The following is a 22,452-nucleotide window of genomic DNA, read 5'->3' on the forward strand; positions in this document are numbered from 1 at the left end:
TAAGATGAAAGCAACACGAGGGCAGGGACTTGGTCACAGTCATGGCTCTGTGCCCCGTGCCTGGGATCAACCTGGCACCTACTTAGTTGCAGGTGCTCGTGGGTCACTGAGAAGTTCCTGATGTCTCTGATTAGCAGGATGTTGCAGAACAAATGATTACATGCCACATGCTGTCAGCTTGCACTCAAAATCTATAACCAGGAGGTGTGTGTGTGTGTGTGTGTGTGTGCATGTGAGAGAGAGAGAGAGAAAAGCAGGGAGCAATAACAAGTCATTTTGTCTGTGTCCTCCAACTAGAAGGTAGTAGACGAGATGTCGTCTGTCTTGCCCACTGTTGTGTCTGCTGTTCTTAGAACTCGGCACATAGTAGGTGCTCAGGATTTGTCTGCCACACAGCTGTGTGACGGGATTGTGCCCCGTTGGCCAGGGCAGGAGGGGAACACAGATGGGGATGACTTACGTGTGGCCTGAAACACCCTCACTTTGTCCATCTCCGACCTGGCCACGTGGAGCACCAGTGTATGGTTGGTGAAGAAGTCCTTGGGGGTCTTCGTGCTCAGGGTCATCAGCGACATGTCCTGCAGGTCTGGGATGAAAAGGGCATTGCCTGAGTCACAGGCCCCTGAGACCACTGCTGGTTTCCCATAGCCACCTCACCTCCTGGTGGAGCCTCACACCCCACCACTCCCCTGAGACTTCCCTTTACCATGTTGCCTGGTTTTCTTTTCTTTGTGCTATTTTGAGTATTTAAATGATGGTTTTCATTTTGGAATGAGAGCTCATTAAGGTTTTGGTCTCCTCCCACTAGGATGAGCTGGGGATGTAACCTCAGCAAAGCGGGGACCACATTTATTAATATTTTGTTCCTTGCAACGTTCCCTGAATCTTGAACCTAGAAAGCCGAGAACTCCCTAGAACAATGACCAGCAGGCGGCAGGCTCTCGGCTGAGATTTGTGCAATGAACGAGTGAAAGGTTTCTGTGCTGGTCCTGAGCAAGAAGTGGGGTTTGTGAACCAACTTGAACAATAGCCAAGAAGGGGTAGAGGGTGGGGAGAGTGAAGAGATGGTTCCCGAGGGACTGACTGATAGCCAAGGGCTTAAAGGCTTTGCGGTCAATTTGGTTTGAATCTGGGATCTGGGTGGGCTTAGGAAACGGATTTCAGCTTTCTCTGCCTCTGTTTCCTCATCACTAAGACAGGGGCAAGAGTTGTACCCACCATAGAACGGTTGTGAAGATAAAGTGAGGTGATACACAGTGCTTATACCAGCTCTTGGCACGCCGGGAGTGCCCACAAAGGGCAGCTGTTGTGATTATTACTGCATGTCAGGCACTGTACAGAGGCTGTCCCCTGGCATCGGGCCAGGCCAACTACATGCAACTTGAAAATACATCCATTTCTGTGTTATTCTAAGAGCTCCCCAGGAAGGCCTGCCAGCCCGAGCCCCTTAGCACCTTCCTCCAGCGCAGGTGGATAATGTGTCCTCACTTCAACCCCGGAGCCACCCCCTTAGCAGCCCAGAGGTTTGCCTGCAGAGATCCTGCATCCCCCACCATCCTCATGCCCCTAAACCTGCTCCGGTGTTGGGACGTCTGGGGTTCAAACCCCGAGTCTGCTACGTATCAGTGCTGTGACCTTGGGCAAATTGCTTAAGTTCCCCATGCCTTGGCTTTCCTATCTATAAAGGTTTGTGTTGGAAGATCAAATGAGTTAATCATTCCAAAGTGCTCAGAGTCGTGCCCGGCCTATGGCAGAGGTCTCAGGGGCTGCTCTGATATGAGTTTGGGAATGAAAAGCTTTCATTTCGAAGGATTTCAGGCTCCAGGTTTGACCTAAGAGCGTTTAGGTTGGGCAGCAGGGTGAGGCATGGAAACCAGGGCCTGTAGGAGGCATCAGGAGACAGCACTGGCCTCAGCTCTTCCCTGACCGCTGTGTGAGCTTGGGGAGGTCACTTGCCCCCCGAGGGCCTTTGCCCATTGCTTCACCTATAAAACAGATATGCCAACAAGAACATGCTTTCAATAACCCTTATTTCAGAGGGCCGTCACCAGGTTCAGGCTATGTGGGCAAAAGGGCTTTATAAAAAGCCCTTCCCGTTAGCTAGCAAATGCTCTTTACCTTCGCTGTTAAGCACTTCATCATCCTCGCAGTCCATGGCAGAAGATTCGAGATTGTCTCTGTCACAGTTCACCAGCAGGATGGCACCCTGTCCACAAGGGCCCCAGGTCCAGGTCCTCTGGACACCAGCAGGGAAGAGTCACGCTTAGACTAGCATAGAGCCCTCCAACTCTTGCAGGAGGCATAGCAACTCCCCATCACCTCTTTTTTTTAATTAATTTATTTATTTATTATTTTTTTGAGACGGAGTCTCCCTCTGCTGCCAGGCTGGAGTGCAGTGGCGTGATCTTGGCTCACTGCAACCTCCACCCCCCAGGTTCAAGTGATTCTCCTGCCTCAGCCTCCTGAGTAGCTGGTACTATAGGCGCGTGCCACCACACCTGGCTAATTTTTGTATTTCTAGTAGAGATGGGGTTTCACCATGTTGGCCAGGATGGCTCAATCTCTTGACCTCATGATCCATCCTCCTCAGCCTCCCAAAGTGCTGGGATTACAGGCATGAGCCACCACACCCGGCCCCCATCACTTCTTTAACCCAGTGCAGTTTACACATCTTGCTCCCACATCAATTAATTATTTGATCTCAGGAGTGGATTTTTGCCTTTTACTCCAAAAGTCACAACCAAATTCACCCAAAACACAATTCATCCATTTAAAAAAAGGAGCCCAAGACAGTCACATGGATTTTAACAGCTTTTAAGAAATGTTGGCTGGGCGCGGTGGCTCACACCTGTAATCCCAGCACTTTGGGAGGCTGAGGCAGGCAGATCACCTGAGGTCAGGAGTTCAAGACCAGCCTGGCCAACATGGCGAAACCCTGTCTCTACTAAAAATACAAAAATTAGCTGGGCGTGGAGGCGTGCACCTGTAATTGCAGCTACTCAGGAGGCTGAGGTAGGAGAATCGCTTGAACCTGGGAGGCGGAGGTTGCGGTGAACCGCCCCTGCACTCCAGCCTGGGAGACAGAGCATGACTCCATCTCAATAAATAAATAAATAAATAAAATGTTGAGCTTGACTCTCCAAATGCAGCTAAATATGTATGTCAAGATTCTAACCTAAATAGTTACTATTATGTGAACTCTTAATTACTCATTCAGCAAAGTGTGGTACTATTCTTAGCAGCCAGTTTATATCTGTCTAGAGATTAAAGCACATTAAGCAGCCCCACCCTGTAGGGATCTAATAGTGATGGCGCCTCCCTTCGCGGGAGAGCGTTTGCCCCCGGGAAATGACTGCATTTCGGGAGGGATACAGGGACAGATTCTACTCCTAGAGTTGTAATTTTTCTTCCCACTTTTGCTGACCCCACAAAGGATCTTCATCTTTTTACAGGGCACAGCCCCCAGTGCACACCAGCATAAAATGGTGCAGGCAGCTCTGGGGTTTCAGGTTTACCTGCAGACTCTGGTTTAAGACAGCGTTCACCTGCCCTTTCTGCACATCCCATCATCCTGTCTTTCCACAACACACCCTCCCTCTCCCCACCTGCCTCCTTCCCGCCTCTCCCCCTGCCATTTCTTCCTTTCTCTGTTATTCCCCCATGTAGACAGCTCTGCAGAAATCTCTCCCATATCAGCTATAGAGCATGGAGTAGGGAGTTTTTGAGCCAGAGTCGAGACCTGCCCACGAATTTCCTCTCTGCTGTGTATTAACCGGGTGACTCAGTAGCGTTTCCAGTTTGTAGGATAACACATCTGAACCCACAATTGGTGAAAATATGATTTTGTAAAATAGATGGGAAATACATAAGCCAAAATATTAATGGCGATGCTAATTTTCTTTCTTTTTTTAACAGTTAACACGGAATACGTGAGACAGACCAGCATTTGCCCCATCACCACAAGGGGGCGCCCGGGGAGAATCCAGTAGAACTAGGAAAGGAGCGTTTGGGTGAGCGGTACCTGATCTTTCACAGCTCTGGTTGGCTTCACTTTGCCGGTGCGGGTGATGTCTGCGCACAGGGAGATTTCTGAAATCCCATCAAGTAAGAGGAGAGGTTGGTGAGGGTCCGGGGTTGGGGCACCCAGCCTGGCCCCGAATGGGCAGGTCGTTTCCCCAGGGGACTGTGTGCACCCATAGTGGGAGCCCCTCTTCCCGTCCTTCAGAGGAGACACAGGTTCAAGACATCTCCTCCATGGCCCCCAGGAAGTCTGGCTACAGTTTGGACAGCAGGGCTGGGGCCTCTGACCACACCTGTTCCCCTTCAGCGGGGCCACAACTGTGATGTCCACCAGACCCTGCACGTCTGGCCACCCCCAGGGATTTTGGAAGGAATTCCCAACGACCACAATGAGAGGTTCGATGTGAAGCCTCTGCAGGCACACCCTGCCAGCCTCTCGAAAGACTCTGGCCCCAGCCCTCAGTGACCTTGGGGTGGGGGACCCAGCGGTGACACCAGCCCCACGGGCTCTTCATGACATGTGTTGTGACTGTATCTGGGGACAAATTGCAACCCTGAACATGCCCCCACTCTGTCCAAATGGCTTGGCTGAGAAAGCAAACATTTGTTTGTAAATCCTTCCTCCCTCATCCGAATATATGACTGCAAGGTCATTCCAATAAAATAGATCCGTGTGCCCCACAGCATGATATGGTGACCCTTGTCCCACATGAGACTGACCCAGATGACCTTCTAAACATATTCATAGCCATGTCTTAGTTAGGGCCGGGGAAGCATTGTCCTTTCATGGCCTGGACTTCCTGACTCCTTCGCTAACCAATTGCATGACCTTGGACAAGTCTGTTTAGCTCTTGTGCCTCAGTTTCCTCATCTGTAAAATGGGATGATAATAATAATACTAATTTCACTGGATTGCTGTAAGGATTAAATGTAAAGTCTTAGCACAGTGCCTGGCAATCGAGTAAGTGCTGTAGTATTATTACTTAAATATGCATTAATGAATGAAATGCATTAATGAAATGAAACCTGAAGATTCTATATGCTACATATTATACCTATATGTGTGTGTATATATATATTTTTTAGTTTTTGAGACTGGGTCTCACTCTGTCACCCAGGCTGGAGTGCAGTGGCACAATCATGCAGTCTTGACCTTCTGGGCTCGAGCAATCCTCCCACATCAGCCTCTTGAGTAGCTGGGACTACAGGCACATGCCACCATGCTCAGCTGTTTTTTTTTTATTTTTTGTAGAGACAGGATCTCACTATGTTGCCCAGGCTGGTCTCAAACTCCTGTGCTCAAGCGATCCTCCTGCCTCCGCCTTCCAAAGCGCTGGGATTGCAGGTGTGAGCCACCATGTCTGGCTGCTACTTATATGTTTAATACACATAATGATACTAATCATGATGTTATTGTTCAAAATGAGGTCAAGTTTAAGGATGGATTTTATTTAAAGAAGAACATTACATAAATATGAGTATAGGTGGATCATTGATATGGCAGAAATGGTGAAGATGAGATATAAATAATGGAATTTGAGGAACACTATCTATATTCTTGTATAAGACAGTGTCATTATCTACTTTTTGTTATAGATATTTGAGGTATCAAAAAGGAATAGAGGGCCTGGCGCAGTGGTTCATGCCAGTAATCCCAGCACTTTGGGAGCCTGAGGCAGGCAGATCACCTGAGGTCAGAAGTTCAAGACCAGCCTGGCCAACATGGTGAAACTCCATCTCTACTAAAAATACAAAAATTAGCCAGGCGTGGTGGCAAGCGCCTGTAGTCCCAGCTACTAGGGACGCTAAAGCAGGAGGATCGCTTGAACCTGGGAGACGCAGGTTGCAGTGAGCCGAGATCATGCCATTGCACTCCAGCCTGGGTGACAGGGTGAGACTCCATCTCAAAAAAAAAAAAAAAATTAATGGAGATGCATATATTGAAAATCCATGTTCCTACTTCCTAACTTGAGAAGCAAAATGTTAAGATATAATTAAAATTCCCCGCACCATCACTGCCACATTGTATTTCTTTGTGGTTCACTGACTAAGGATGGAATATTTCGAACTCCCAGATGTCTGACTGGCTAGAAACCATACTTTTTCTCTACTCAGTCTAAAGTAAGCTCCAGGTGTAGTTTCTCCTACAGAGACATCCTGCAGGGATTAGGAGGTGGGCAGGGGATGAGACGGCACTCTAGGATCCTGGTTGTCACTTACCCACCCCGGTGAGGTAGAGTAGAGCTTTGACTGGTGGAGTCTTGGGTCCGTAGTATGAAATCTGAACCTATGGGAGAGCAGATCACTAATGACTTCTCTTAGTCATTCAACAAACACCCACTGGACCCCCTCCTATGTGCCGGCTCAGGGTAGGGCACTGGGGAGACAAAGTTGGGCAAGAACTGGTCCTAGCCTGTAAGGAGTGGCCCCATCCGATGGGAATGGAGGGAAAGCAAAAAGCTTGAATGACTGGTGCTACAGAAGAGCATCCTATGGGGGCCCAGCAATGGAGACACTCTGCCTGGCAGGGTCGTTTGTGAAGGAGTGTGCTTTGAGGTAGATCTGGGAAAGGGAGTAGGGGCCCAGCAGCTGGAGATGGGGCAGAAGAGGCGCTAGAGAGAGCTGATCATAAGCCACAGAACTGACTCTGGCAAGCAGAAGGGATCAAGGAAAGACCTGAAGAACCAGACCCTGGAAAGGCCGGGTCCTGGGGGATCTGGGGAGCAGGAGCTTTGAGTGGATGGAGGTTTCTTCAGGAAGAGATGAGAAAACACCAATCCACTGTGCCCAAGGTTCAGAAATCCTAGGAGAACACCTCGGATTGGCCAGAGGAGGGTGGAGCATCTGGGTTGACACATCCAAGCAAAATGGCGGTGGGGAGTTTCCAAAGCAGAGCCAAAGAGCTGCCACCAGAGGAAGAGGAGCTCCTGAGGGGCCACGCGGAGGTGCTTGGACCTGCCCTGTAGACAGTGGAAATCCAGGAAAACGCCACGGCCATCACTGCCTCTGCCTGGACCATGGTGTCAGCCTTCTGTCTGGTCTCCCTGCCTCCCACCCACTCCCTAGATCCTATCTACTTGCTAGGCCACAGCCATTGGGATCTTTCTAAAGTACAAATGCTGTCTTGTTATTCGCTGGCTGAAAACTTTTTGTTGGCTTCCTGTTGTTCACAGAAAATGAGGTCCCTGATACCAAACTCTTCAAACTGACTCCTTCACCTCCTGTTCCGTCTACCTTTCTTGCCATACAGAACTTCCTCAGTTTCCCCAACACGTGTCTCACCCTTTTCTCATCCAGAGAGTGCACACAGCCTGCCCCTCTGTGTCAAACTCTCTCCTCTCTCCTGCTCTTAGGTGGGTAGTTCGTGTCATCCTTCAGCTTGCTACTTCTTTCAGGAAGTCTTCCCTGACCACCCCCTCCCCAGCCTGCCTGGATAGTCAAGCTCTGTGTTCCCCCAGGGAGAAGCCTGCTTGGCTGGTTCTGCTGGGAATAAGTGGCTGTTGGCCCAGAGATCTGTGGGAACCCCAGAGGGTCCTGTTGAGCCCATCTACAGGCAAAGGGGGTGTAGTAGGTGGAATGGTGGTCCCCAAAAAGATACATCCATATCCTAATCCCTGGAACTTGTCAATGTGATTTCATTTGGAAAAAAAGTCTTTGCAGATCTAAGTTGAGGATCTTGAGACCAGATGCGGTGGCTCACGCCTGTAATCCCAGCACTTTGGGAGGCCGAGGTGAGTGGATCACTTGAGGTCAGGAGTTTGAGACCAGCCTGACCAACATGGCGAAATCCCATCTCTACTAAAAAAAAATACAAAAATTAGCTGGGCATGGTGGCGAGTGCCTGTAATCCCAGCTACTTGGGAGGCTGAGGTAGGAGAATCGTTTGAACCCAGGAGGCGGAGGTTGCAGTGAGCCGAGATTGCACCACTGCAGTCCAGCCTGGGCGACAGAGCGAGACTCTTGTCTCAAAAAAATAAAAAAGGATCTTGAGATGAGGAGATCACCCTGGACCATCCAGCTGGGCCCCAAATCCCATGGCAAGTGCCCTTATGAGAGAGGCAGAGGGGGATTCCACAGAGAAGGGGCAGAGGCGGTGCGACCACGGAAGCAGACTGGAGTGAGACAGCCACAGATCAGACTGTTGACAGCCCCCAGAAGCTGGAAGAGGCAAATAATTATTCTCCCCTGGAGCCTCCAGAAAAATCTGGCCCTGCTGGCGCCTTGACCTCAGACTTCTGAACCCCAGAACAGTGAGAGGATACATTTCTGTTGTTTTAAGCAAACCATGGTGATTTTCTTTCTTTTGTTTTTTTGAGACGGAGTTTTGCTCTTTCACCCAGGCTGGAGTGAAGTGGCGCAATCTTGGCTCACTGAAACCTCCCCCTCCCGGGTTCAAGCGATTCTCCTGCCTCAGCCTCCTGAGTAGCTGGGATTACAGGCGCTCGCCACTACGCCCAGCTAATTTTTGTATTTTTAATAGAGATGGGGTTTCACCGTGTTGGCCAGGCTGGTCTCAAACTCCTGACCTCAGGTGATCCACCCGCCTCGGCCTCCCAAAGTGCTGGGATTACAGGTGTGAGCCACTGTGCCCGGCCACCATGGTGATTTTCTATACCAGACACAGGAAACCGATCCAGGAGCATGGACCAGCATCCCTTGGGGCTACCAGTTTGTGGCCTCCATAGAACTCAGTATCATTTGCAATTGTTTGTTTACCAGTAGATTCTCTGACGCCACCATTCATAGGTTGTAAGCCCCATGAGGGCTGCACCCTCAGCTGTCTTATTCATTTCTGGATTCCCAGTGCCTGGCAGTGTCTAGCAGTGTCTGGCATGTGTTAGGTACTGACTAAAGGTTTGCTGAATAGAGTTTAATCTAAACCCTGACCTCCATGAACCCCTGGTAGCCGTATATTATTGTCCCCAAGGACACTATGGCTGGAAGAAGCCATCACGAGCTCTTCCACAGGGCAAGAGGCTCTGCCAGGCTGGTGCTGTGGATCATGGCAGGACAGAGTGTGTGTGGCTGCCCTGCTGAAGCCCATCCACACTGCCACCCCACAGCTATGACACTCACCTTCTGGTCGCCTGTGCTAACACTGGCCGCTTTCATCGTCAGGGTCACCTCTACCCCAGGGTCCAGGGGCCATGTGGAGGAACCTGTGGATTTCTTCTTGGCTGGAGGGCCATGGGCAATATCCACGACCACCCCTGGGGAGGCGTTGATGCTGAAGGATGTGCAGTCCTCAGGGGCAGAGCTGTGGACAAGACACATGGGAAAGCAGAGGATGCAGTGAGGAGGGGCTGGGCCAGCCATGGCTCTCCCAGCATTTCTCCTTGTGATGGTTAATATTAGGTGTCAGCTTGTTTGGACTGAAAGATGCGAAGTATTTTTTCTGGGTGTATCTGTGAGGGTGTTGCCAGAGGAGGTTGGCATTTGAGTCAGTGGACTGGGAGAGGAAGACCCACCCTCAGTATGGGTGGGCACCATCCAGTCGGCTGCCAGCAAGGCTACAACAAAAACAGGTGGAAGAGGTGGGATCACCTTGCTCACTGGGGCTTCTGGCTGCCTTCTTTCTCCAATGCTGGATGCTTCCTCCCGCTCCTCCTGCCCTTAGACACTAGACTCCAGGTTCATTGGCTTTTCGACTCTGGGACTTGCTCCAGTGGCTTGCTAGGGGCTCTTGGGCCTTTGGCCACAGACTGAAGGCTGCATTGTTGGCTTCCTTGGTTTGAGGCTTTCAAATTCAGACTGAGCCACTGCCAGCTTCTCTCTTCCCCAGCTTGCAGATCGTGGGACTTTGCCTTGTGATCGTGTGAGCCAGTTCTCCCTAATAAACTCTCTCTCACACACACACACCCTATTATTCTGTCCCTCTGGAGAACCCTGACTAATATACTCCTTTTCCCAACAGGTGTAAAAACCAAACAGCAGCCAGTGCTTACTCTGACCGTGGGGAGTAAGTACTGTAAGGTTGTCAGGAGGGAATGAGACTGACAGAAAGCGAATCCCCTGACCTGAAGGGTTTGCATTTGAACTAGAAAAATAGCAGAGGGATGGGCACACTAAAGGCTCCCACACACACAGATGTAGGCATGGAGGGGTGTGTCCACCCAGAGGTTTCCACCACGCCACTGTGCACACGCAGGATTGTGCATGTCCAAAGCATCATAGACTTCTGCTTCTGGAATTGTGGCAGACCAGGTACTCTGAAGGACCTTCCTCTTAAGAAACAACTGGATCATGGATAAAATATACTTTTTAAAGTATTGCTGAACTCATGAGAAATAAGGTAAATCTCCCAGAATTAGCCTTCTTCATGTGCACACAAACATACACACACATGCACATACACAGTGGTCAAAGTGAAGAACATCAAAGACAAAGAGAGGATCTTAAAGGCATTCAGAAAGGAAAGTCGGATTATCTGGGAGGAAATAACAATTCGATTGGAAGCAGACTTGTCAACAACAGTGACATCCAAAAAACAGTTGTGTCATCTCTTTATAGTATTTTGGAAAAATAGTTGACCCTTGAACAGCACAGGTTTGAACTGCGTGAGTCCACTTCTACTCTGATTTCCTTCCTCCTCTGCCACCCCTGAGACAGCAAGACCAACCCCTCTTCCTCCTCAGCCTACTCAACATGAAGACGAGGCTGAAGACCCTTATGATGATCCACTTCCACTTAATGAACAGTAAATGTATTTTCTCTTCCTTATGATTTTCTTTTCTTTAGCTTACTTTGTTGTAAGACCACAGTATATAATACATGTAACATACAAAATATCTGTTAATCAACTGTTTATGTTACTGGTAAGCCTCCCATCAACAGTAGTCTATTAGTAGTTAAGTTTTGGAGAGTCAAAGTTATACAAGATTTACTATTTTTTTTTTTTTTTTTGAGACGGAGTCTCACTCTGTCACCCAGGCTGGAGTGCAGTGGCGCGATCTCGGCTCACTGCAAGCTCCGCCTCCCGGGTTCACGCCATTCTCCTCCCTCAGCCTCCCGTATACAGAGATTTTCAACTACATTGGGGGTCAGCAGTCCTATCCGCAATGTTATTCAAGGGTCAATTGTAACTGTTAACCTAGAATTGTGCACTCGTACAAAAAATATCTTAATAAAGATATTTAAGATATTAATAAAATATTAATATTAATATTTTATTAATAAATTATATCTTAATATAATTTATTATATTAAGATATCTTAATAAATATCATAATAAAAATATCTTAATATAGATATTTTTGGATGAACAAAAACCGATATTTTAAAATCAGATTTTCACCAAGGCAATTTCTGAAGGCATAGTTTAGGATGGAGGTATCTGATGTCATAAGAATGGTCTGAAGTGCAACAAAGAATCGTGAACAAATAAAATGGTAAATATTTTGGTAAATCTAAACCAACATTGTATACAAAAAAGTCATAAAAACTGTGGGATAAAAAAGGCAGAATATAATTTAGCAGGAGGATGAGAGAGTTGAAGTATTTTGAGGTCCTTGATTAAAATGGGAATTAAGTTATTGTTTAACTCTAGATTTTTTAGAGTTAAACTTATTTTTTTTTTTTTAGAGACAGGGTCTCCCTTTGTCACCCAGGGTAGAGGACAGTGACGTGATCACAATTCACTGCAGCCTTGACCTCCTATGCTCAAGTGATCCTCGTGTCTCAGCCTCCCAAGTAGCAGGGACTACAGGTGCATGCCACCACACCCAGCTAATTTTTAAAATTTTTTGTAGAGACAGAGTCTCGCTATGTTACCCAGGCTGGTCTCAAACTCCTGGCCTCAAGCAATCCTTCTGCCTTGGTCTTCCAAAGTGTTGGGATTACAGGCATGAGCCACTGTGCCTGGCCTAAACTTTTATGTGCCTGGCCTATACTTTTAAAGGTCTTTGGCCGAGCACAGTGGCTCATGCCTATAATCCCAGCGCTTTGGGAGGCCAAGGCAGGAGGATTGTTTGCCAGGAGTTTGAGACCAGCCTGGGCAACATAGGGAGATCCTGTCTCTACAAAAAATAAAACAATTAGCTGGGTATGGTGGCTTGTGCTTGTAGTCATGGATACTCAAAATGCTGAGGAAAGAGGATCACTTGAGTCCAGGAGGTCAAGGATGCAGTGAGCCATGATTCTGCACTCCACAACATCTGCACTCCATCCTGGGCAACAGAGTGAGAACCTGTCTTTAAGAAATAAAATAAATAAAGATATTCACCAAAATAATAGAAATAGCATTTATAAATTTCTACACATGGGAAAAATGCAATAATAAGAAAATGAATAGGAGAACTGCCTTCCAAAAAAGCAAGGAAAGAGAAAAGGCCACATAGGGAGAAATTGGACAAATAAAAATAAAAGATTGGTGAGAACAAATCCAAATATGTAAATAATCGCTTGTAATCCCAGCACTTTGGGAGGCTGAGGTGAGAGGATCACTTGAGGTTAGGAGTTTGAGACCAGCCTGGCCAACGTGGCAAAAGCCAGTCTCTACTAAAAAAAAAATACAAAAATTAGCTGGGCATGGTTGTACATGCCTGTAATCTCAGCCACTTGGGAGGCTGAGGCAGGAGAATTGCTTGAACCCGAGAGGCAGAGGTTGCAGTAACCTGAGATCACGCCACTGTACTCCAGCCTGGGTGACAAAGCGAGACTCCATCTCAAAAAAAAAAAAAAAGTAAATAATCAAAATAAATATAACAGGATTAATATTGCCAGTTAAAAGAGAGTTTTCATTAAATAAACAAAATCCAGTAATATACTGTTTATAAGAAACACATCTAAAATATAACGATCCAGAAAAGTTGAAAAATTTTTAAAAAGGAAAAAAGATACATTAAGCAAATGCTAACTCAAAGAGAGCTGGGATGGATATATTAATATCAGAAGAATGAATTATTAGACAAAACACATTGGTAACAATAGAGAGGATTACAACCTAATGATATACGGTTTAACTTACCTAGAAGATATTCTAAACTTGTATGCATCTAATAAGAGCCTCAACATATATAAAGCAAGGCTGGGCATGGTGGCTCATACCAACACATTGGGAGGCCAAGGTGGGCAGATCGCCTGAGCCCAGGAGTTTAAGACCAGCCTGAGCAATATGGTAAAACCCCATCTCTACAAAAAATACAAAATAATTAGCCAGGCACTGTGGCATGCACGTGTAGTCCTAGTTACTCAGGAGGCAGAGGTGGGAAGATCACTTGAGCCTGGGAGGCAGAGGTTGCAGTGAGCCAATATTGCACCACTGTACCCCAGCCTGGGTGACAGAGTGAGAGGGTGAGACTGTGTCTCAAAAAAAAAAAAAAAAAAAGCATATAAGGCAAACATTAATAGAAATACATTCATAGGGAAAAGAAGTTGACAAAACCACCATCAGAGTTGAAGATTTCAACTCTTCTTTCTCAATCAACAATAGATTAAGCAGATAAAAATTAAGTAATGATACAGATTTTGCTAACATAATTAACAAAGTTGATTTAGTCGATATATATAGAATTGTGTATCCCACAAGTAGCAAATATACATTTTCCCAAGCAAAGCACACACGGGTCATGGGTCATTTAAAAAAGTGACTATGTAATTGGCCATAAAGCAAGTCAACGACAGTGTGACAAACATTAAAGCATAGGTAATATATGGGTAGCAGAGTCTCTGATCATAATGTAACTAAGTTAGAAGTCACTAGTATAAAGTATGTTTTTAAAAGCACCATACATTTGGAAATTTAAAACCAGACATCTCATTTACTTACAAGTCAAAGGACAATTAATAATGGAAATTAAGTAATAATACTTAGGACTGAGCAATAACTAAAATACTATTTTCAAAACTTTTGGGGAGATGTAAAAGTGATACTTTATGCCTTAAATGTTTATATTTTTAAAAAGAAAGTAAAAGCTGAAAATTAATAGAAAAAGAAAATGTAATGTAACATCCCAAAATAAAATAAAGTTGGAAGAAATCTGTGAAATAATAAAACAAATCAATAAAGCCAAAAGTTGGTTCTTAGAAAAGACCAATAAAACTGACAAATCTCTGGCAACATTGATCAAGAGAAAAAAATATTAGGAAAGCAAAAGAAATATTACTGAAGATAAAGCAGATTTTTTTTTTCTGTAGATAGTTGATAAAAGGTTAACAAAAGACCCACAGAGAACGTCCTGTTTGACAGGGAAAATGTGAAAACCTTCCCTTTAAAGTCAGAAACATGGGGCTGGGTGCAGTGGCTCATGCCTGTAATCCTAGAACTTTGGGAAGCTGAGGTGGGCAGATCCCATGAGGTCGGGAGTTGGAGACCAGCCTGGCCAACGTGGCGAAACCCTGTCTCTACTAAAAATACAAAAATTAACTGGGTAGTGCACGTCTGTAATCTCAGCTACTGGGGAGGCTGAGGCATGAGAATCGTTTGAACCTGGGAGGCAGAGGTTGCAGTGAGTCAAGATTGTGCCATTGCACTCCAGCCTGGGTAACAGAGTGAGACTCTGTTTAAAAAAAAAAAAAAAAATCAGGAACGTGGTAGGGATCAAAAAGTCACATCTTTTTGACATTGTGTGGATGATTCTAACCACTGCAGCAAGAGAAAAAAAGACATAAAGTAAAAGATATAAAGAGTGAAAAGTAAGAAAAAAACTGCCAATATTGACAGAAAATACAGTTGTCTGCAAACTCCAAAAGAGTGAATTAAACTTTTTTAAAAATTAAAAATAAATAAAAAGACAAAAGTTTAATAAGGTGACTAATAAAGAGGAAAAAATAAATTACATTTCTATACATCAGCAATAAATAGGAAACAAATATTTTTCTTTTTTCTAGCAAACCATTTCTTTAAGAAGAAAACAATTTTTAAAAAAACTGATATAATTTACAAAAGGAAAAAATACTGTAAAGTACCTAGGATAAATCTAGCAAAATGTGTAAGATTTTTATGAAGAAAATATTCAAACTTTATTGAAAGCCATTAGAGAAGATCCAAATAAATAGAAATACTATGTATATGGTTAGGAAGGCTTGTTGCCATAAAGGTATGGATTCTCTCCAATGGATTTATATATTCAATGGAATTTTAGGGTTTCTTATGGAACTTGACAAGTTGATTTTTAAATCTACACGAGAAATCCAGGAACTAAGTTGGTCAAGGTACTTGTAAAGGAAAGTAGTAAAAGGTGAGGCACTTTCTCAACCAGGTATAAGACTTCCTATAAAGCCATGGAACTTAAGATGGGGTTTTAATGGCTCAGGCCAAGACAAAGGAAGGATAAAACTTAAAGGACATACAACTTGATCTACGACAGAAATAGGCTTGCAGATGGCTGGAGGTAGTAGAGACTATATCATAAATGTTGCTGGAGCAATTGCTCATTCATATAGAAAATACTAAATTGGAAAAATAATTAAATTGATCCCAGCCTCACACCATACACAAAAATCAGCTGGAGGGAGATAAAGACTTAAATGTGAAAGTCAGAACTTTGAATCTCTAAAAGAGGATACAGGATAACATATTTATGCTTTCTCTGAAACAAGACTCAAAACCAGTAAACCTGAAGGAAAAGATCAAAAAATTCAACTAGATGTAAATAAATAGGCCAGGTGCAGTGGCTCACACCTTTAATCCCAGTGCTTTGGGAGGCCAAGGTGGGAAGATCACTTGAGCCAGGAGTTCAAGGCCAGCCAGGGCAACATAGTGAGACCCTGTTTCTATTTTTTAAAAAATTAACATCAATTTAAAAATTAAAAAAGAAAATAAATTCTGTTAATCAAAAGACAATATAAAGTAAAAAGACAAGCACAATGTAAGGAGAATATATTCACAAAATAAAACCAACAAAGGCTTAGCATGCAGACTATTTAAAGAACTTAGGCAAATCAACATGAAAACATGAAGAGGCATTTCACCTTACTAACAAGTAAGAGAATGAAAAGGTTAACACCATAAAGAAATAGGGTTTTATACCCACTCAATTGGTGAAAAATAACACTATAAATGACACGATTCAACAGAAACTCTAACACACTGCTTACTGGAGTGTGAAATTAACCATTTTGCAAAAAAACAAAACAAAACAAAAAAAACCCAACTTGGTGTTATTAGCCAACCCCAAACCCAGCAATTTGACTTCTAGGCAGATACTCTGGAGAATCTCTTTCATGTGTTCACTAGGATACATGTTCAAGAAAGTTCAGAGCAGCCCTTTCTGTAATGTGAACAATGAAACATGGTCTAAATACCCACAAAAGAATAGCTAATAAATTATAGTGGATTCACAGTGGACAATCCCTAGAGAGGCAGAACTCCGTCCACATAAGGTCACAGAAACACTTAGGATTACATGTGTTTTTTGTTTGTTTGTTTGTTTGTTTTGTTGTTGTTGTTGTTGTTTGTTTGCTTGTTTTTTGAGGTGAGATCTCTGTTGCCCAGGCTGGAGTGTAGTGGTGTGATCTCAGCTCACTGCAACCTCTGCCTCCTGGGCTTAAGCTAGCCTCTCATCTCAGCCTCCCAAGTAGCCAGGACTACAGGCGTGCACCATCACACCCAGCTGATTTTTGTATTTTTGTAGAGATGGGGTTTTGCCATGTCATGCAGGCTAGTCTTGAACCCCTAGACTTAAGTGATCTGCCGCCTTGGCCTCCCAAAGTGCTGGGATTACAGGCATGAATCACAGTACCTGGCTTAGGATTACATTTTCTATTTTTATCTTTGTATTGAATATTTGTCTCTATATTAAGAGTTATATGTATTCATTATAAAGAATTAGGAAACTACAGGAAAAGTATATGGTGGACAGACTTCTAAGATGGTCCCCAGTAATTCCCGTCTCTGCTGTTCATGCCCTTGTGTAATTCTTTCCCCTTGAGTGTGGGCTGGACCTACTGACTTCCTTCTAACCAACGGAAAATGGTAAAAGTGCTGGAATATCACTTCTGTCATAAGCTTACAATAGAATTCTCTCTCTGTCTCTCTCTCTGCCTCTCTCTCTGCCTGTCTCTTGCCTTGCTCACCTTGATGAAGCAAGCTGCCATTTTGTGAGCTATGGAGAGGCCAACGTGGCAGGAAACTGAGGGAGGCTTCCAGCCAACAGCCAGGGAGGAACTGAGGTTCCAACACCCTGCAAGGCCCCGAATCCTACCAACAGCCATATGAGTGGGCTTGGAAGTGTCACCTTCCCTGGTGGAGCCTTAGCATGACTACGGCTCTACCGATACCTTGATTATGAGAAACCGTGAAGCAGAGAACCCAGCTAAACCATACTGGATTGCTAACCTATAGAAATTATGATATAATAAATGTTATCATTTTGAGCCACTAAGTTTTGGGACAATTTGTTACACAGTATAGATAGCTAATACAGTATACCAGAAGAAAGAAGAAGTGGGAGGGGGAGAAGGGGAGAAAGAGAGAAAAAGAGAAAGAAGAAGGAAAGAAAGAAGGGAGGGAGGGAAGAAGACATATATTGCCTAGAAGAAAATGAATCTTACCATTTACAGACTGTGAAAGGAAAATACATCTTGGGACCCCAAACTCACTAAGCCAAAGGGAAGAGTCCTGGGAACTGGGTCCCTCAAACCTGCCTCTCATGGTTCATAAATAAAATAACTATAAAGATAAAAAGCTACATACTTCCCTCACAATTGGCCCACAAGGAAATTCCCTGTGGGCCCCAAAGATCTTTACCCTAAAACAGTTCTGTTGAATTTCTCCCTAGCAATTGTACATTTATAGCTTATCTTTTTTTTTTTTTTTTTGGGATGGAGTCTCACTCTGTCACCCAGGCTAGAGTGCAGTGGTGCAATCTCAGCTCACTGCAGCCTCCACCTCCCAGGTTCAAGCAATTCTCCTGTCTCAGCCTCCCAAGTAGCTGGGACTACAGGTGCATGCCACCACTCCCGGCTAATTTTTTGTATTTTTAGTAGAGATAGGGTTTCACCATATTGGTCAGGCTGGTCTCAAACTGCTGACCTCAGGTGATCCACCCGCCTTGGCCTCCCAAAGTGTTGGGATTACAGGCATGAGCCACCACGCCCGGCTGATAGCTTATCTTTACAGGTACAGGGCAAAGGACAGAGCTTATCTTTACAGGTACAGGACAGAGGACAGAACTCAAAGTCATCCCTCTGCTCCCCTGAGACAAATGCATATGTAATTGCTTCCTCTCCGCTATATTTATGTAATCTCATGTAAAAATGCAGATTCACTGAGCTAGATGAATGCATAAGTGACTACTCCTCTACCTTGCCTCACACGAAAATGGTGTTTTCAGTAAAAGGCTGATCAAAGACTCAAAAGGATGCAACTGTTTGTCTCTTATCCACCCACACATTAAAAAAATTTCTTCATCTTCTTCCATTATCCGCCCTTTCTCCTTTAAATATCCAAGGCCTCAAAATCATCTTCAGAGAAGGGCATGGACCTGCCTCCCAGACACGGGTCCTTAACTTTGGCAAATAAACCTTCTAAAATGATTGACACTCGTCTTGGTCATTTTCATTGATTTACAAGACAATCACTAACATTCTGATGTTGATCCTTCAGGAGATGGAATTTGACATAGCCTTTGAAGAACCTAAGAGGTCTGAAGTAGACAGAAGAGGAGATTTCATTCCATCTCCTGCCCACCCTGGCTTGGGCTCTCATTCTACCCTCACGAAGTCAATTTCACATTCTTAAATGACAGCAATTACTTACAGGCAATTTACTGTGCTCCAGGCACTGTTCACATTCTTTCCACACGTTAACTAATTCGGTTCTCACCACTAGCCTGTAAGGCGGGTACTGTTCATTTTACAGATGAGTAAACTGAGGCACAGAGAGGTGAAGTCACTTTCCCAAACTCAAGAGTTAGGTATATTGGATCTCTGCTTCATAAAGAGAGTGAGGGTGGGCCCTGGCCTGGCCCCCAGTGGTCCCCCGTGCTGCTCTCCCTGTGCTATGGTCAGACTGAATGGCCCACAGTTCCCTGCACCTGCCCCCCACTTTCTCATCTCCCGGGCTTTGCTTCTCACCTGCCCCTCATCTGGAGGGCCCTTCCTTCCCACATCCTTCTTGCAGAATCCAATCCAGCCCCGAAGGCCCATCTCAGTGGGTTCTCTGCCATTGAATCCTCCCTTTATCACTCCAACCAAAGGGGATTTCTTCCTCAAAATGAGATCAGCCCTCTGTGGTAGGCAGAACAATGGTCTCCCAAAGATGACCACACCCTAGTCCCCCAAACCTGCGAATATGTTACCTTACACAGAAAAGGAAACTTGCAAATGTGATTAAGTTAACGATCTTGAGATGGGGAGATTATCCTAGATTAGCCAGATGGGCCCAATGTAACCACAAGTGTCAGAGGCATTTGAACCAGAGCAACTCCATCTTGAATAGGGGTTGCGTAAAATAAGGCTGATATCTGCTGGGCTGCATTCCCAGTAAGTTAGGCATTCTAAGTCACAGGATGAGATAGGAGGTCAGCACAAGACACAGGTCATAAAGACCTTGCTGATAAAACAGGTGACAGTAAAGAAGCTGGCCAAACCCCACCAAAACCAAGATGATGACGAGAGTGACTTCTGGTTGTCCTTCCTCACTGCTCGTTATACACTAATTATAATACATTAGCATGCTAAAAGACACTCCCACCAGCGTCATGACAGTTTACGGATACTATGGCAACGCTTGGAAGTTACCCTATATGGTCTAAAAAGTGGAGGAACCCTCAGTTCAGGGAATTGCCCACCCTTTACCCTGAAAACTCATGAATAATCCTCCCCTTGTTTAGCATTTAATCAAGAAATAACCATAAAAATGGGCAACCAGCAGCCTTTGGGACTGCTCTGTCTATGGAGTAGCCATTCTTTTATTCCTTCGCATTCTTAATAAACTTGCTTTCACTTTATAGATTCACCTTGAATTCTTTCTTGGGCAAAATTCAAGAACCCTCTCTTGGGGTCTGGATTGGGACCACTTTCCAGTAATACAAAGGTCTTTATAAGAGGGAGGCAGGAGGGTCTGAGTCAGGGAAACTGTGGTGATGGCAGCAGAGATCAGAGCGATGCTGTTGCTGGAAGGGGCCACAAGCCAAGGAATGCGGGCACCTATAGAAGCTGCAAGGAATGGGTTCGCCCCTGGAGCTTCCAGAAGGAATGCAGCCTTGCCAACACCTTGATTTTAGCCAAGTAAGATTCATTTTTTGGACTTCTGATCTTGCAAACTGGAAGGTAATAAATTTGTGCTGTTTGAAGTCACTAAGTTTGTAGTGATTTGTTACAGCAGCAATGTGTTATATTAAGTTTACCCCACAGCTGCCTCCTTAGGTATTTTAAGTTCGGCTGAAAGGTTTTTTCGTGTAGAGTAAACTGTAACTTAACTGGAGGTGTAAACAGCCCGTGACCTACTTTTATACCAAGCACTGTTTTGGCTGATCTCAGGCAGCCAACTGTTCAAACCATGTTCAAATGAGGCCGATGCCGAGCTGTAGTCAATCCAGCTGTTTCTGAGCCTCGCTTCTGTGCTCTGTGGGTCACTTTCGTTTTTCTGTCCGTAAATATTGTTCAACCATGTGGCAGCTCCTGAGTCTTTCTGAACCTATTCTGGTTTGGGTAAAGGGAGCTGCCTGATTCACTAATGGTTCTTTGCTCCACTAAGCTGTTAAATTTAATTTGTCTTGTGTTTCTTTTAACAAATAGGAAACTAATACACTCTCTGTCTTTGAATGTCTCTCTCTCTCTTTTTTTAAGCACAGTGCACTGCAACTCAACCTCCCAGGCTGAAGTGACCCTTCCACCTCAGCCTCCTGAGTAGCTGGGACCACAGGTACATGTCATCACCCCTGGCTAATTTTAAAATAATTATTGTTTGTAGAGATGGAGTCTCCTTATCTCCAGACTGGTCTTGAACTCCTGGGCTCAAGGGATCCTCCCATCTTGGCCTTCCAAAGTGCTGGGATTACAGACATGAGCCACCACGCCATGCCTCTGTCTCTCTCTTGATCCTAGGTAAAACCCTGTACTCTTGAGTGATATGATGGCTGAGGTCTGGAAAAGTGGCAGACAATCAAAAAAACACTTGAACCAAAATCAGCATCTTCCTAAGAAAAAGGAAGAAGCAAGGGGCATGTGGTAGTAGATTTTTTTAAAAGTTAGTATACTGGCCAGGCACGATGGCTTCCGCCTGTAATCCCAGCATTTTGGGAGGCTGAGGTGGGAGGACTGCTTTCTACCAGCCTGGGCAAAATAGCAAGACCCTGTCTCCACAAAAAGAAAAAAAAAAAAGGCTGGGCGCAGTGGCTCCCGCCTGTAATCCCAGCACTTTGGGAGGCCGAGGCGGGTGGATCACAAGGTCAGGAGATCGAGACCATCCTGGCTAACATGGTGAAACCCCATCTCTATTAAAAATACAAAAAAAATTAGCCGGGTGTTGTGGCGGGTGCCTGTAGTCCCAGCTACTCGGGAGGCTGAGGCAAGAGAATGGCATGAACCCGGGAGGCGGAGTTTGCAGTGAGCCAAGATCGCGCCACTGCACTCCAGCCTGTGCGATAGAGCGAGACTCCATCTCAAAGAAAAAAAATCAGCATGCCAATTTTCGCCTTGTGTGCATATGAACGGCAAAAGGTGAAAATATAAAAATGTTTTTTCAGAGCTCAAAGTCACGGGAAGTCTGATCAAGACATTAAGACACACTCAGCAGTCAGGTTATTCTCCCCGCCTCCATTTGGGAGTTTGACATTTAGAATTTCTGTCATCCTCAGTGACATTTCGGTCTTGGCACCTTCTCCCGTCCTGACACTGTTGCCTGAGTTGGTGTTCACATGCCTGCAGCAGATGACAAGCTAATCACCTTTCTCTGTGTGGCCATTAACCTTTGTTTTCACAATCATCCTATGAGTGAGCCATTGTTATTCTTTTACAGATGAGAAAACAGGTTCAGAGAGGCAAAGTGACGTGTCTGGGTGCTGGCTGATAATGGCAGGTCTGGGTCCTCTTGCAGCCCAGCCTGGTGCCATTCCTGCCACATCACGACTACCTCTTTTTCTGCATTGGTGCCACCCTGCTGTGCCCAGCATCCAGCACTTCCTAAAGACCAGTGCTTCCCAAAGTGTGGTCTTCGGAACAGCAGCATCTGCCTCACTGGGGAATTTGTTAAAAATGCAGATTCTTGGGCTCCACTCAGACTTACTGAGTTGGAAACTCTAGGAGTGGGGCCCAGAAGTGTGTGTTTTTTGTTTGTTTTGGTTTTTCTGAGAGGAAGTCTTGCTGGAATGCAGAGGCACAATCATGGCTCACGGCAGACTTGAACTCCTGGGCTCAAGTAATCCTCCGGCCTCAGCCTCCTGAGTAGCTGGGACTACAGGCACACACTACCACATCCAGCTAATTTAAAAAACATTTTTATAGAGATGAGAGTCTCAGTATGTTTCCCAGGCTGGTCTCGAACTCCTG

General features: G+C 45.1%; 1 protein-coding gene across 3 annotated transcripts in view; it reads right to left on the reverse strand.

Moving 5' to 3' along the window:
- Positions 1 to 22,452, reverse strand: part of PADI4 (peptidyl arginine deiminase 4) — a 55,456-nt gene that overhangs the window by 23,379 nt on the left and 9,625 nt on the right. For 2 of the 3 annotated variants that reach the window (XR_001718324.3, XM_016955009.3), the window contains exons 2-6: positions 9,097 to 9,277; positions 6,241 to 6,307; positions 4,022 to 4,089; positions 2,119 to 2,236; positions 461 to 586 (exon numbers count right to left, since the gene is read on the reverse strand). Coding sequence is in view for 2 of the 3 variants with exons in the window: in XM_016955009.3 (XP_016810498.2) it covers positions 461 to 586; positions 2,119 to 2,236; positions 4,022 to 4,089; positions 6,241 to 6,307; positions 9,097 to 9,277 (560 nt within the window). In the remaining variant the exon portion in view is untranslated. The remainder of the gene's footprint in view (positions 1 to 460; positions 587 to 2,118; positions 2,237 to 4,021; positions 4,090 to 6,240; positions 6,308 to 9,096; positions 9,278 to 22,452) is intronic. The other variant, XM_016955012.3, reaches the window with a different exon arrangement.

This window comes from Pan troglodytes, chromosome 1, assembly GCF_028858775.2.
Source record: "Pan troglodytes isolate AG18354 chromosome 1, NHGRI_mPanTro3-v2.0_pri, whole genome shotgun sequence".
NCBI classification, from domain to species: domain Eukaryota; kingdom Metazoa; phylum Chordata; class Mammalia; order Primates; family Hominidae; genus Pan; species Pan troglodytes.